The sequence below is a fragment of the Lissotriton vulgaris genome, chromosome 2_1 (genome assembly GCF_964263255.1).
Source record: "Lissotriton vulgaris chromosome 2_1, aLisVul1.2, whole genome shotgun sequence".
Taxonomy (NCBI): Eukaryota; Metazoa; Chordata; class Amphibia; order Caudata; family Salamandridae; genus Lissotriton; species Lissotriton vulgaris.
The window spans coordinates 418927943-418945402 of record NC_141687.1 but is presented as its reverse complement, the minus strand read 5'-3'; the positions used below and the strand labels follow the sequence as shown (position 1 = coordinate 418945402).

The window sequence follows — 17460 nt, the reverse complement described above, 5'->3', positions numbered from 1 at the left end:
AGTTCATGATCGACCGTGTCAAATGCAGCAGATAGATCCAAGAGCACCAGTGCCTCTGCGATGTTTTTATCGGCTCCACTCCTAAACTCGTCCATTACAGCCAAGATGACAGATTCTGTGGCATGTGCTGGCCTGAAGCCGCCTACAATAGGTGTAGTGTAGTTGCTTCCCTGCTATCTATGCTGGTCATGCCTGTAATGGTAGAAAGTGTCCTGGTCACTTAGGACTATTAGAGAGACTGCCTGGAGCAGTCTTAAAGGTTATGTTTAAAGTCTGCCGCTGGGGTGGTGCAATGAGCATAGGTGTCCGAGCATGGGAAGCTTATGTGCATCTTGGCCAGGGAGAGTTAGGCTCTATAGAATGTATGGGGAACTGGATTAATTTAAAGCAACCATTTTGGGAGACCTTCCGGGGATATTCTAGGACCCTAGAGCATTCCTATAACACACAAACACAAACACACACACACACCTACCTACACACTCGCACACCTACCTACACACTCACACACCTACCTACACACACACACACACTTACCTACACACCTACACACACACACCTACCTACACACATACACACACACACCTACCTACACACACACCTCTACCTACACACACACCTACCTACACCTACACACCCCTACACACACACCTACCTACACTCACACACCTACCTACACTCACACACCTACCTACACTCACACACCTACCTACACTCACACACCTACCTACACACACACCTACCTACACACACACCTACCTACACACACACCTACCTACACACACACCTACCTACACACACACCTACCTACACACACCTACCTACACACACCTACCTACACACACCTACCTACACACACACACCTACCTACACACACACCTACCTACACACACACCTACCTACACACACACCTACCTACACACACACCTACCTACACACACCTACACACACACCTACACACACACCTACACACACACCTACACACACACACCTACACACACACCTACACACACCTACACACACCCACACACCTACGCGCACACACCTACGCGCACACACCTACGCGCACACACCTACGCGCACACACCTACGCGCACACACCTACGCGCACACACCTACGCGCACACACCTACGCGCACACACCTACGCGCACACACCTACCTGCACACACCTACCTACACACACCTACCTACACACACCTACCTACACACACCTACCTACACACACCTACCTACACACACCTACCTACACACACCTACCTACACACACCTACCTACACACACACCTACCTACACACACACCTACCTACACACACACCTACCTACACACACACACCTACCTACACACACACACCTACCTACACACACACACCTACCTACACACACACACCTACCTACACACACACACCTACCTACACACACACACCTACCTACACACACCTACCTACACACACACACCTACCTACACACACACACCTACCTACACACACACACCTACCTACACACACCTACACACACACCCCTACACACACACCCTATACACACACCCCTACACCTACACACACACCCTATACACACACCCCTACACCTACACACACACCTACACGCACACCCCTACACCTACACACACACCTACACACACACCTACACACACACCTACACACACACACCTACACCTACAGACACACCCCTAAATATTCAGGAGATTAGCCACTGCAGCAGTCAAGTAGTCGTGCCCAAAATTAAGGCCATCCAAAACAATAACACCCCCCCCCCCCCCCCACCCAAGAATCTGATGGGAGCTGCAATTTGGATAAGGATACTTCAAAGCCAAAGTTGTCAGATGAGCTTGACAGGTAGTCTATCAATTCTTGGAAAATGCACCGGACAAGTGCCAATGGAAGGTTAATATTGCAATAGAAAAGTTTCAGGAGCATCACCATCTTGGAGACAGTGATGCAGCCCAATGGGAATGGTGGAAGAATCCTCTTTAAGGCCAGATGGGAACAGAGGGACGATACTGCTGCCGTAAGGTTACCATGCCAGAGATCCAGATTTTTCATGAAGATCAGGGTCTCTAGGTATTGAAGAGGAGGCTTCCCAGCGTACTGGACCCCCTGCCAGGTGCAAGTCCACCAAGACCAGTGCGGACCCAGAGGTCTGATAACGTTTCAAAGGTCGACATGAGATCAGCACAGTCTTGGCTATGTCCCTTATATAAAATAAGACTTCTGTACTCTGTGAGAGTGCATGGGTTCTGTGCGGGGAAGGGAAGAATAGAATCCCCACCAATGTTACCTGACATCCGCGTATGGGCAGCAAGTGCTCCATCGTGAGTTCAAAATAAAGAAAATGGGTTGGTGGGTATAATACAGGTACACATCCCTCGGAAGATCTACTTTTAAAGTCCCCCAATCCGTGCCGAAGGAGGTTCACATCAATTGCCACAGCATCCACCTTCTCTTCCAGGGAGATGAGGGATGTCTCGAAGCCTTGAGTATAGTTGCCAGTTTGGACGCTTTCGTGGTCGCCAGGCTAAGGTGGGGGTGCTGATCCTGGTCATCTTAGTGCTGGTGGTGGGAACTGCAAAGGTGGGGGGTGGTGGGGGTGAGTCGTTCCGCTTGCAGTCACCAGTGCAGGAATCTCACCACAGGCCAGTGGGACAGCATGTCTAGCCCAGCCCCCCTCCGCCACCCCCCACCAAATGTCACCACAGGAGCACCTCTTTTGCAAGGTAGCCATACTCTGGGAACATCTGATCATCAGTGGCCTCGGTTGAGCCCCCAGGTTCTGTACCAGTACTGCAACCTCTTACACCTATCAATGCGCCTCAGGACTGGAGTCAATCAAACTCGTCCCGGCCACCAAAGCCTTCCTAACTGTTGAAGCTCTACACCAGTGTCAGTTAGTGGGTCCAAAGAGCCCATACTCCCTAAGATAGACTTCGGTAGTGCTAGGCAGGGATCACCACAGTCCAGTGTAGGCCGAGGCTGCTTCAGAGTCCCCCAGGGGATGCTGGCAGCATCCGAGCGGGGCATCACAGTACTGAGGCTAGGGCTCACTGACACTGGGTCTCACTGAACCTCTGGTCTGCCGCTTCATACAAGGGCACCTCTAATCCATTGTGTGGGTCTGCTGGCTCTTTGTAGCAACCCACAGCTGGGGCACACAGTTCACACAGGGGCCCCAGGGACCATCTGGCCATCTACAAGCAGCTCCCCACAAAGCACTTCTCCCGAAATGAGTGGGCATGGGCTGGGGTGTACTCACTCCTCCATGGGCTGGGGTGTACTCCTCCAGAGGCCCGACAGCCACAGACCCTGACCTCGGTCTAGAGCATTACCAGGAAAATGGGTGCTGTGTTCCTCAAGCCTCCCTCATCGGATCACTGTCTTGGGGGCAAATTATTCAGCAGATAGTCTACATAAGCTCGGGATTACAAGAGCTTTGGGCCGAGAGACTAGCTTCAGGTATCCTCCATGTTGATTGTGCAGGCCTTGCACCTATCTAAGCTTTATAGTAACTTTGTTAGTAGCTACCCCCTAAAGCAAAGGGCTAAACAGGGGTTACCTCGACTCTGTATTTACCTTGGCACAGTTGATATTTCGAATGTTCTGCATTAATTATGGAGCCATTTTACTGACTTTTATTTCGAGTCCAACAGTTTGGGTGATCTACTCTCATTTTGAGGAGTTAAATAAAACTTGGACCAAAAAGCTTTACTATTTTAGCGCTATAAATAAGTGTTTAAATAATTCGATTTTTGCAATCCTTTGGGAATCTTGTACTTATGTAATGTGTGTCTTTCAGTGTTCCACCAGCTCCCTCTTTAGTGGCGTTGCAATTGGTGTTGTGTTGGCCATTTTAATTTACTATTTGTAAATAGTCCCGACTTTCTTTGCAAACGTCTGGCAGCCTATGCTTGACCAATGTTTGCAATCCTGAAACGATTTGTAGCTAATGCTTCCTTCTCTTTTAGGTACTGCAACAGTCACCTTCAGGTCCTTGGTTTCATACCCAAGAAGGAAAGGAAGAAGAAGAATGATGTTGTGGAGGAAGTGAAGGCAAGGAATCAAATGGATGCATTGGCATTCAGCCTGACTGTGCCTACGCTGGCCTTGAAGATGCCTAATGGACTTGATGGACTGTCCCTCTCCCCACCAGGGGCGAGGCTTCCGCTTCATTACCTGGAAGCGGACTTGGAAGATCCCTTTTCTTTGAATGAAGAGGAGAATGAATTGAAGAAGGTTACATTGGTGAGGAAGAAACTTCAAAGCAAACTGGCCCAAAACCGGCAACGTCAGAGAGACACGGACATTTTAAAAGTTTGCCAAGAGCACTTTAGCCCCCCTTCTACTCCTCTGCAGCAGCAGTCTCTGCAGCATCTCTCTTTGCAACAAGTCTCTCACTTGCCACCTTTAACATCTCCCCTGAAATCCACAGAGTTAACCCAGAGCTCTGACTGCAAATCCCCTTCTCCTCAGAACATCAGCATACAGCATATAGAATCGACTCCCATCACAAATTCGTTAGCACAAACAAGGCTGTTACCTAGCAAAAGGCCTCTCCCTGCCATTTCACCTACTCCGACCCCAATTGCAAACTCTCCCAAGTCTAGCCGGGTCATCCTCAGAGCCACCACCTCCACATCGCACTCTTATTGCATGAGTCGGTTGCAGAGATTGGTGAAACTGTGTACTCGAGAGCAGCAGCTGGACACAGACTTGTTTCCTCATTTAGGTAGGTACAATCATCTACCCAACTGTCCACAAAAGTAAATTGTAAAACCGACCGGGATGGTGGTGGCTGGATCTGCCAAACAATGTAACTTGCCTAACCTGTAGAGCATGTGGTATGGAAGAAGTGTCAGTGAGCTGTTTTTTGCAATATTTTACATTGTTTGCAGGAATGAAGGTTTGCTATTCAGCCAATAAGCTAGCATATTAGATGCTGCCTCCTTTTTATTAACTCCTGTTTCCTAACTTGCTAGCATCTGTGGCACACCTTGTATTTTTTTTAATAAAAAACAGAAAGGTTGGTGATTGCCGCCACAGTTTGATACAATACATGGGGTTTGACATTGGACCTGCAAAAGGGTTGGGTGTCTCCTGTCTGATCCATATCACACTAGAATTCTGTGAATAGAGGTGTGTGTGTGGTAAATGTGTATTTTTCGAAATAGAGGAAGGCAAGGGGATTTGGGAGGTATTTACATGCTTGATAATGTAATCAGTATACATTAGTGGAGATGTGCCTCTAGAACAAGAGGCCATGCCAGTGACTATTTTTGGAAATTGTTTCAGAAGTAAAGTAAGAGTGAGATTTGCATCACTTTGGGATACCATTGAAACTGCTTAAAGAGCATGTTAGAGAAGGAGCACCACCACGTTTGTGGTCTGAGTTCCAGATACTTGTCTTCTAGAAGCTATATGGAATCTGTTCTGCAAATCATTAGAAATATGGAGAAAATCAGAAAGTGATTGATTGAATGCTTGACTTAATATCAGCCCCTGCTAATTATCGTACTGTGAATTACTGCTCCAAAATGGACGCCAGCCCAAACTGCTAGGCTTTGATGTATACACCCCCCACTACACCCACACCCACATGTGTTTGTCTGTCATCAGGGGGGTACAGCTTGAGTTCTGTAGTCAGTTTTGAAAAGGAACCCAAGCTCAGGGATAACAGTGACCCACCGAGTAACCCAAAAAATGATGAATAGAATGTTTTGAACTAATCCAAACCACTTGTGTTTACTTTGGGGTGCATTCCATCCCATTATGCGAGGCGGGTCTAGACTCATTTGCATCTGATGGGCTATTGTCTGTAATGGCACAGATAAACTAACCAAGGCAATGAAACGCAGACCAGACCTATTGCCGGTTGTTTGGATTATTTAAGCTATTCCCTTTATTAGCTTATTTTGCTGCACATCAAGTAAAAATATTGCACGCTTTTACCTGGTTTATTAATTTTGGAGTCAACCAGTAGGGTATCGCTGCATAATTTCAGAGCATGAATTGGTACGGCAAAAGTGCTATTCATTTTTTGTTGTTGTAATTTTTAAAAATGTCACCCAAGGTTGCTTTGTAGACCTATATTTAGATCTGTGGATGAACCTAGTGCCCTAAGGGGCAGTGAGCCCTGTGAATCTGTTAGGTGGGGTATTGCAAGTCTGTGATATTATGTGGTGTTTCTGATACAGCCAGACTGTAAAATGAAAGCTTCCTTAAATATTGTCACTTCTCTGTTCTCTTAAATCTGACTGTTTAGAAAGGGATGTTAGGCTGCTCCCAAAACAGTTGAATGCTGTCACTTTCACGTAAGGAAATTTTAGACACATCTAGATGCACATAGTTGTCCTTCACCGAGAGGATACCGTTCAGTGTTCTCAAGAACTTGAGCAGCCACAGATGTGCAGTCAGTCCATCACTCATCTTGAAGATGCAAGGACCCCTCAAAGCAAAAATCGAATGAATCTAGAGTCAAGACCAATAGGGCAGTGTGGTAGACTTTGCTTCACAAGGAGAGCATCCTTATGTGAATAGTTTGGTGAGGAATTGTTGATGCCAGTTCTGTACTGCTGTCTATAATGAGACTTGAAGCAACTTTAGGATTCTCTCTAAGCCCGGTTTTTTCACTTTCTCCTGACAATTTGAAAAAGAAAATTGCCTTTGGTAGTCTTGGTAATCATGAGTTTGTCTCTCAAAGGTATTTGTGCACTTACATTTAACAGATACCTTTATTTGCCTCTTTACAGTTCTTTTTTGTGAATGTGCTCTAAAAAAAGAATTTACTAACAGTTAATATTACACAACCGTACTCCAGGTTGTAGGCATGTATGCCTTCAAAGTAGAGTACACTCAAATGTAGAGATTGTGGATGTTTATGAACAGTTGTAGAGGAGCATTCCCATTCCAGTTGTGGTCCCAGATGTCCTCAAATGAAAAACCTAATTAACTCTGCTTTTTTAAGAATCTGGAGGGGAGATTCCCGTAACTGTTAATGGTAGATGTGGCGCTATCGTTTGTGTAGCTAACAATGACTGGCCAGTTTCATGGGGGTTTCAGTTTTATTTCTTTCCCACGACTTCAGTATAACTATTTTTAAAAGAATTTGATTTTTTTAAAATCTACTTTATTGTAGTATAAGCAAAATAAACTATAACTGACCTTTAACAACGTTTTTTTTTTAGTGACTTGGGAATTTTTCATCTACTGCATCTATATTCCTTAAAGCCAACCTCCACTGGGAATGGCATTTGTTTCTGTGCAGCAGGGATCTGCACCTAGTCTCCCATGCATCCATTCTGCTGTGCAGACAACCACCATGGCACACGACCTGCGGCCACATGCAACAGGAATTTACCTCGGAGCATGGCTTTTGGCCTCATCCTATGCTCAAACACTCTTGCATCCAATGCCCTCTACAACCTCCCCTATTGACATAGGCAATATGTTGAATCAAGTGGGGGTTGTCCTTTTGATCGGCCCTGCAGAACCAAATACAGATACAGCCAGACTGCCTTCAGTCATGCTTAGAGTGCAGCTATGTGCCATTGAATCAGCTGCTCCTTGCATTCAGCAGTGTGCATCATACTGTGGGGTCAGGACCTGGGCTTTAGTTTGCTCCTGCATAAGGTTTTGTGGCTCAGAATTCGCTGTGCATGGCCTTTGGCCATGCACAGCAGCCATTGGCATTGTGTACCAGTCCCTGGCTCCTCAGCGCTCACTGTGCCCAGTCTTTGCCATGCATAGTTGATCTGCACATGAAGTTGCAGACACTAGTCTTGTGCCTGCTGTTACACATCTGTTGAAGATAGTGAGTCGATGTGTCTGAAGTGTGTTCCATTGTTTTGTAAATGTATATGCGATTGATAAATGTTAATTTGTGAATTATTTTGTCCTGCATTCTCCTTTCTTCTTCCAAATTCCAGGACTGGACTGGTCTGAAGACAGTGGAGAGGAATCTGATGAATCTGAGCTAATGTCACCATATCGGGTGGCTTTGTCAATCCGTGACACCCTCCGTCAGCGAAGGGAGTAAGAATGGCTTATCATAACATGCATTTTTCAGTTGTTTGTTAACAAGGTAGAACTGCATTGCTTATTTCAGACTTGTGAACAATGTAGCTTGACAATACATTTAGTGGGACTGGTGTTACGGTAAAATACTTTCTCCTAGAACGGCTAGAACAAGTGAAGTAATCAGTGTATGTGTGTGTGTGTGTGTGTATATGTATCCATGTGTGTAGGTGGTATTTTTATAGCGCAACCATAGCCAAATGGCATTGGACAGCTATACATAGCCTAAGGCAAGCTTAAAGTCAGCGAGTAATAGGAAGCTGAACAGTTGACAGTTAATGCATTGTGACATAGCGTTCTGTAAAGAGGCAACTCTTTCCTAAACTGGAGCAGAGTTGGGTCAGTCCTGATGGATGCAGGCTGTTGTTGAAGATCTTGGGGTGTGCAGATGGAAAAGGTATTTTATCGTGTTTTTCTTCATTACACTTCTAGTTTACAGTCTGATGGTGTCCTAGCTATGGGTGTGTTGAGTGTTTGATTGTAGTAGTGACTCTGCATCATTACAACCAACTTATAAAAACTTTTAAATCTGTCATTGTCTTTCTTTCTCCTCCTCTTTCTAGACTTCTCTTGTACATTTGTACAACTATATACCTCATGTATATAAGTCTCTCTTAACCTTCTTATTTTCATTTTTCTCTTTTCCTCTTTATATGTTGCCATTTACTGGTGCCAATTGCACTCTCTCTTCCTAGGTATCTCTGTTTCTGAAGACAAACGAGGTGGGATCATCTATGCTACCCTAGTTAAAATCCTACACGAGTATTTTTATACAGTGTTTTAAACATTACAAAGACACAAAATCTTTGGTTAAATCATGCTGCGGAGGAGGTGGTTTTATGAACTTTGTGTATTAATGTCATTGGGTTTTAAATACTAACTTTCTTTTCCGCAGAACGCAGAATGACGCTTCATGCAGTAGGAGTTCCAGGGTGGGCCAACTTTGCACTTACTTCCAACAGAAATACAAACACCTCTGTCGCCTGGAGCGGGCAGAATTTGGGCCTAAGAAGTGCCGGCACACGCTTCGTAATGTCTTGGTGCAAGCAGCTAGCAAGGATCCAGACTGTGCGGGGCAGCTGATGCAAGAACTTCGAGGGGAGCCTGCTCTGCAAGTCGGGTGAGAGACTTTGACGCAGTCCCCTTGAGTAATCTTGGGGATTAATCTAGCATAGAAATAAGATTGTTATTGATGCACCTGTACCCTCACCACTGGTATAGGGCACACAGCTAGAGGGGTGGCTGATCTATGCCAGGGCAGTGGGTTGTAGGCATGGCACACAGGGATGTGTGCTATGTCGACTCTTCACTCTGTTCTGCACCAAAACATGCAGCCTGCAAAGGCAGTGTGTGCTTGTGTAAAGGTACAGGGCCTCTAAGGGTGGCAGAATAAGAGCTGCAACCCTTAAAGGCTTTCCCTGGCCACAGTTCCCTTGGTACCTGTGGTACCATTTACAAGGGGCTGACCTGGGCAGAGGTGTTGCACCTCTTCCCCAGGATGGGCCAGTCCTACAAGGGGAAGCTTCAAAGGCCTGCCGCCCTTGTAATGCGACCCCTGGCCTCCCATGTTTACTCACCCCTCAACCCCCCGTTGTATGACAAGACTGAAGAAGACCGCCTTGGCCCCAGCCCTACCATCCTGTCTCCAGCTTCTACGAACCTACGACCTGTCTTGCAGCCAGCAACATCTGAAAACCCTGGGAGGACTGCTGCCTTCAATAAAGACTCATATTTCCAGAGGAGAGCGGCCCCATCCAAAATAAACCAGCTATAAGGGCTCTGGATTCAGCTGGAACCGCAATCCCTGCCCACTCTGCACCTGTCACCCACTGCCAGAGTCTGAGTGGCTCACCTGTCCAGTGAAGTCTACCCAGCGATCCTGACCTCGAATCCAGTATCTGCTGACCTCTCCAGGACTCAACCACGACACCTACAGCCTAAATCCAGAGGCTCCCCTGACTGCGACTGGCTCAGGTAAGAAGACTGACGTCCTAAGGCACCCCAAGCCCCTGCGCCTTGGTGAGCTGAATCGACGGTGCCCCTGCGACACCCTACATCTCTACTTACCTCTGCTGTAATTGGTCTCCCACCTGCAATCTCCGGTGCACTGCCTGCCACCGGTTTGTGAAAAGCAAAGTCTCCATTGAAAAGCATTGTGCGCCTGACATCAAAATTGCACCCTGCACCTTGCCGCCCCTGTGCTTCTGGAGGTGTAAGTTTGGTGCAGCTTTGTGACTACCCTGTGCTTAACCTAACCCCGCCCCCCTCAAGCATGGCCTCTGCAACAGTTCTACTTACCTGCAAGCAATGTGGCTTTGAGCACCCCCAGTCTCCTTTGAAATGCATTTGACCAAACTTAGATTTTGACCTCTGCACCCGGCCACCCTTCTGCCCCTGGCGGTGAAGTTCTGCTACTCACCTGCAATATGCCCCTTGCTTACCATGGGTCCCGAAGACTGGAGTTGCGTGCTTAACTGCGGTATTGTTTCCCCCATAGGATAACATTGAACTGCTTCAAAAATATTTTAGGTAACGACTTTTGAAGGTGAAAAGTATTTTTAATTAAAAACATTCTCACCTTATTATGAAGATCTTAATCTTAAAATAAATACAACCAAGAATATTTTTTTAAAATCGGTGTGGATCTGTTCTTTTAGGTCATGCGCTGCTCGCTCGCAGAGATCTATAGTGCGAGAGGAGATTTCAGAAGGGGACTTGAAGCCCCACCCATCATTTTCATTGGGTGGCGTCGGCGTTTATGCTAAATGCTGGCTTCCCATTTAAAAGGATGCTTTTTGGTCACTGCCCTTTCTCCCTTTTGGACGGCCCATCCGGACGGAGTCGTCTGCTTCACGGTTGTCGTGAAGCACTTTCTTATCTTTAAGGGGGGCTATCTGTTTCTAATTAGCGTGGCCTTACCGCTGCCATGCTAATTAAAAACAGATGCCCCCCCCCAAAGAAAGTCTGCAGTCACTACCCTCCACACTGAGGCCCCTGGGGAGGACGGGGTGTGTGGTCAGCTCTGAGCCACAGTTTCACTCCAGCCCAGTGATCAGTGCAGGGTTGTGAGCCAGCTGCAGATGGAAGCCGGTGCAGGGCTCAGAGTCCCTCCCGCTGCTGCGTCTCATCTAATGCAGCGCTCCCCTCAATGGAGCCCCAGCTTGCTTCTCTTGCCACCAGTGTTTCACTAACTCCCAGTCCAGGAGTAGCACGTCAGCCTGAAAATCCAAATCACTTGAGCACCGCAATGAGCCTTCTGTCAACTGAAATGCCCCAAACAAACCTACCGTTCCATGCATAAAAACTCAGGATGTGCAACTGTTTGTTTTTATTTGTGCACTTGTCATACTTCTCAAAAATACTTAAACCTCATAAAAGCTTTCAGGTGTTGTAAAGTGCCATGTGCGTTGAAAATACGCAGACAATCCGAACTTTCATGAGTATTCTGTATAGGAGTTTAATTTGTGCTGAGAGAGGTGTGCACTCGAGCCCACACTGGTCTTGAGTTACCGGCGTAAAGGGAAACATGGCAGGCGCTTGCATACAAAATACTTGTGAGTTACCAGCACCAACCAATCCTTAGAGAGTGAAATGCACAAATACTTAGGGAAAGGAAAAACAGGAAAAACTAACAGACTATGCTTGCATGGAGAAACTTTGCACCCCCTATTGGTCTCTGTAGGCATATAATACAGCAATGCCCTCTCCATACTCAATACAAAGGCTCCAAAAGTCTAAAATATGGAAGTCCGCATCATTTCACAGTTAGAAAGCATCCTGTAAATGGGACTGACTGACGGTTGCACTGCAGAATGTCATTCATGATTCTACGCCTCGCCCACAAGAAGGACCCTCACTTTTATGGACTGGGGCAACATTGCCAGCCCTCTGCTCACACCGATGAACCAAGCGAACAGTCGGTGTCAGTCAGGCACGGGAGACAGGCGCTCCTGTGAGTGGCGCCTGCGTCTGGAATTTCCTCCTTCGGGGCATCTGCACCCCTCAAATCTAATGCTTTTCACAACAGGTAACCCCCACCCTCCCGATACTGGCGCCCGTCATTGCTTCAGCATAGTACGAAACCTTCCGGTGATCAGTCCAATGCTGTGACGTGATCATGTCCTGCCTCTCTGCACTGCTCTCAGGATACACTCAGTGGAAGCAAGACCCTGAGCCATGAACACTGGAAGCTCTGTAAGAGCTGTGCTGTACCGGACTGCTCTCCTCTCTCGGGTAAGAGCTGTTGCGTACCTACGACCGCTTGTCCCAGGAGCATTCGCAGGAAATTAAAGTATGCAAACCCTGCAACCATGTTTTTATTTTTTGCAGTTTAAAAGAAAGTAAACTTCACCCCAATGCTGAAGGGCACCTTGTGAGAGAACCGGGCCAGTTACACGTATTTAGGAATAGGGCGATCACGTGATTTATCCAGACTCAATGGACGTTGAGCCAAGTCTGAGATGTTGCCCAGCTCTATCCGCTGCCACCTCTGCTCTCCTTCATCACAGACCTTGGCTCTTGCAGTGTTACATGTTGATGGGTATTCCTGCCACCTGCTGCCAACGTCTCATTCCCAGCACTGGCCCCAATGCATGAGGCAGGCTTAAATCTATGCCACCGGCTGCTCCCCGCCCCCCAACCTCTACATCCCCACTCCCTGGCCCCAATGCACTAATAGCAAACCAGGCCCTGCAACCCCTCACCCAGCCTCCTATAAACCGATGTCTGGTTAGACGGAGCCCTACGCGCTGACCCTGAAGTTTGTGACGTACGCCCTTTCCGCCATCTTAATGAACCCCCAGCTTCCTATTTACAGGCAGTTTGATTGCACAGGGAGTCTTCGTGTTGAAGCGAGGCCCCCTCAGAAGCGTGGTACGTTACTGGGATCCAGGGTGGCTCCCAGTAACGTGCCGCGCCACTGCAGGTGGGGTAGCCAGCCGTCCCCAGTGCAACAGTTGATACAGTTTACACTGTCCAATCTTATTACTCCCTACTATATGTCATCAAGCAATTTTTCCCTGCTGGGTGATTTAAATCTGCATTTAGAAGATCCCACCATCCCCTCATGCTCTAATCTGTTGGAAGACCTAGCAGCACTAAATTTGTCTATAATAAATTCTAGCCCTACTCACATAGCGGGCCACCTGTTGGACCCCATAATATCCAACATCAGGGAACTTACGTGCATTGCCACCTTGCCCTCTGGCTGGTCAGACCACCATCTTATTAACTTTAGCATTACTTTTCCACCCTCCCCCAGTTTGGAAAAAAACACTGACACCACATACAGAAAAAATTGGAAGTCAGTAGATATTGATGCATTAAATGCGGCACTAAAACAAAACCCTCCAAGCCTAAACTCCAACATGGACCGCGTAGCAACTGAAACACAAAATTGGCTAAGTAATGCAGCAAACAAATGTCTGCCTTCTACTTGCACCAAAGGGAGTAGGCATCGCCCTCCGGCCCCATGGTTTAATGATAGCCTTAAAATTGAAAAATCAAAATGCAAAGTACTAGAACGCAAATGGCGCAAAAAGTACGATCCCAATGCTAAAAGTAGCTATCATGAAGCCAGGAATCATTATCACGCTGCCTGCACAAAAGCAAGAGCTGCTTTTGTCTCAAAAACAATTATCGAAGCAACTAACATGCCTAAAACTCTCTTTTCCAAAGTCAAGGAACTGGCGGGCGCACATACCACAGCTGCTGCACCCCCACTAAGCACACAACGGTACAGAGCAGGAATATCGCCGCAAAAATATCGCCTAACATAAATATCGCCGCAAAAATATCTACAGGAAGAAATATCGATGAAAAAAATATCGTCTGACCAAAATATCGACAGACAGGTAAGTAATATCGTTAACATTAATATAGTTGTAATAAATATCGTTTACAAAAACATAGTTTACAATAATATCGTTTTTTAAATAATTATAAGTAATGTAGTGTTTTTAATGATTATTTGTAGTCAAAGTAGTATTTTTAGTAGTATATTATTATTTAATAATGTATTTTCAGTTGAATTTAGTATTAATAGTTCCGTAGCGGGTTGTGGGTTTATAGGGGAGTAGGGTGGGAAGTAATTTAAATATAATGAAATAATACATTAATGTTTTAAATGAATATAAATAGTGCATTAAATAATAGTTAATTAAATTTAATTAGTTAATTGAATAATAATTATGTAATTAATTATGTTAATTTTTTTATTATTTTTAGGTGTGTACAGGATTTTTTTAGTGAAAATGTTTTTGGGTAAAGGGGTATTTTTAGGGTTCAGGGTCAGTTTTCAGTTTTTGGGTAAAGGGGTATTTTTAGGGTTCAGGGTCAGTTTTCAGTTTTTGGGTAAAGGGGTATTTTTAGGGTTCAGGGTCAGTTTTCAGTTTTTGGGTAAAGGGGTATTTTTAGGGTTCAGGGTCAGTTTTCAGTTTTTGGGTAAAGGGGTATTTTTAGGGTTCAGGGTCAGTTTTCAGTTTTTGGGTAAAGGGGTATTTTTAGGGTTCAGGGTCAGTTTTCAGTTTTTGGGTAAAGGGGTATTTTTAGGGTTCAGGGTCAGTTTTCAGTTTTTGGGTAAAGGGGTATTTTTAGGGTTCAGGGTCAGTTTTCAGTTTTTGGGTAAAGGGGTATTTTTAGGGTTCAGGGTCAGTTTTCAGTTTTTGGGTAAAGGGGTATTTTTAGGGTTCAGGGTCAGTTTTCAGTTTTTGGGTAAGGGGGTATTTTTAGGGTTCAGGGTCAGTTTTTAGTTTTTGGGTAAAGGGGTATTTTTAGGGTTCAGGGTCAGTTTTTAGTTTTTGGGTAAAGGGGTATTTTTTGGGTTCAGGGTCAGTTTTCAGTTTTTGGGTAAAGGGGTTTTTAAATATAATGAAATAATAGATTAATTAATGTTTTAAATAAATATAAATAGTGTAATAAATAATAGTTAATTAATTTTAATTAGTTAATTGAATAATAATTATGTCATTAATTATGTTAATTTTTTAATTATTTTTAGGTGTGTGTACAGGATTTTTTTAGTGAAAATGTTTTTGGGTAAAGGGGTATTTTTAGGGTTCAGGGTCAGTTTTGGGTTTTTGGGTAAAGGGGTATTTTAATTATATATATGTATTATTGTTGTTATATAAAGTAATGTGTAAAATTAATTTATATGTCCACATTTATTAAGTTTATAATTAAAAAGTGTAGTAAATTTGTTTGAAATAGTTAAAAAATAAAAGTAATGTAATGTATTTTGTTAATAGTACTTATATTTATTTATTATTTAATGTAATTTTAATTATTTTAAAAAGTCGATATTTTTTACATCTATATTAATTACAACAATATTTTGGAGTCGATATTTATGTACTTACCTGTTTAAGTATAGGGTGTCGATATTTTTGTAAACGATATTTTTGCAACGATATTTATGTCAGCTATATTTTTGTTTTCGATATTTTAACACCCTACCGACACAACAATGCCAGGCGTTAGCATGCTTCTTTACTTAGAAAATTGATAAAATTATCTCCGACATTAAGACAAAAAATTCTGATCCAGACCTTCCCCCTCTTTCTGACTCAATACTGACTCAACCCACCTCTCTGGGTGAAAATTTACTGGAATCCTGGCCTGCTCTTTCAATAGAGAAATTGAAAGGAATCCTAAAAACTGTTAAATCCGGCTCCCCTAGGTACCCCATCCCTATTAAAATCATTAAAAAATTGGATGACCATTCTTTGGAGATCATTGCTAACCTCCTAAATTCATCCCTCGACCTCGCCACTGTCCCAGCCTTATGGAAGCATGCCATGGTGACACCCCTTCTGAAAAAGCCAACTGCCAACCCAGAAATATTGGCCAATTATAGACCCATATCTCTGCTCCCAGCTTTTTCTAAATGTCTTGAGAGACACGTACACTCTACTTTAGCCACTTTTGCAGAAGAAAACTCCCTACTCCATCCTTCGCAATCTGGGTTCAGGGCTGGTTTCTCGACCGAAACCGCCCTGTTAGGTGTCACTGAACACATCAGAAAACGTCTCGACCAAGGCCAGACGGTCGCGCTCGTGTTATTGGACCGAAGTGCGGCGTTCGACACCATCTCCCATGTAACTCTTATCAAAGAGCTATATACTAATGGTGTAAGAGGAAAGGCTCTGGATTGGATCAAATCTTTCCTGGCAAATAGAACCTTTCAGATCGCATCTGCACAAGCCGTGTCAGACACCCTACCTGTATCACATGGAGTGCCTCAGGGGTCCATCCTGAGCCCTCTGTTTTTCAATATTTATCTTAAACCTCTGACCGATCTTGTAGAAAAGTTAGGTCTAACGCTTATGAACTACGCCGACGACACCCAAATCATCTTTTCCCTATCTGAATCTTGTCCCCACTCCCCTTCGGTACTTAAGGAAGGACTATCAAAAATTTTGAACTGGATGACAACAAACCAGTTAAAACTTAACGGCGACAAGACGGAAATACTGATTTTGGGAAAAGATAAAGATCTCTGGAACCCTGTACATTGGCCGGACCAGATGGGGGCTTTTCCTACCCCGGTGTCCCACGCTCGTAATCTGGGCTATATACTGGACAATGCCTTATCCATGAACAAACAGGCCAGTAAAGTAACCGGCCTTTGTCTCACCATAGCCAAATGGTTGAGGAAGATCCTGTGGATGTTGCCAGTGTCAACGCAAAAGACCGTAGTCAATGCCCTTATCACATCAAGGCTTGACTACGGCAACATTCTCTATTTGGGCGCTAACAAATCTGTGATCGGACGACTACAGGTAGCGCAAAATGCTGCGGTCAGACTCCTCTGCAATATTCCGAAGAACTCCGGAGTCTCGAACCATCGTCGGAATCTTCATTGGCTCAGGATCGAGAGCAGAATCCGTTTCAAGGCCCTGAACTACATGTTCAGAATAAAAGCAGGAACAGCACCAAAATATCTCCAATCTCTTGCCTGCCTCTATACGCCCAAGAGAAACCTCCGGTCTCAGACAGCAGCCTGTTTCTGCATACCAAGGTTTAAACGAGCAAGAACAGGTGGCAGATCTTTTGCCTATCTGGGACCCTCCCTTTGGAACACGCTTCCCCCCTGTATCCGAAAGGAAGAAAACTACTGTAGGTTCAGAAAGCTTGTAAAGACCTGGCTGTATGAACAATAACCACTTAACAGTCACCTCCCTTCTCTGCCCTCAATCTAGCTGTGTCTAGGCGCCGGGAAACCCTTTTTGGGTAGCTGTTGCGCCCTATAAATTGATTAAATAAATAAATTCTTCTTCTTTTTTCTTTTTTTTGCAGGATTTATATAGAGCAAACTCTAACCCGAAGTTACTGGAGCCTTTACATGAGCACAAGTTAGTTACATAAGGACACATTCATTT

At 45.0% G+C, this 17460-nt stretch overlaps 1 protein-coding gene across 2 annotated transcripts in view; it reads left to right on the top strand.

The window, feature by feature from the left end:
* Positions 1-17460, top strand: part of INO80D (INO80 complex subunit D) — a 224053-nt gene that overhangs the window by 79214 nt on the left and 127379 nt on the right. For both annotated transcript variants that reach the window (XM_086955307.1, XM_086955306.1), the window contains exons 4-6: positions 3979-4739; positions 7936-8041; positions 8979-9203. In XM_086955307.1, coding sequence (XP_086811433.1) covers positions 3979-4739; positions 7936-8041; positions 8979-9203 — 1092 coding nt within the window. The remainder of the gene's footprint in view (positions 1-3978; positions 4740-7935; positions 8042-8978; positions 9204-17460) is intronic.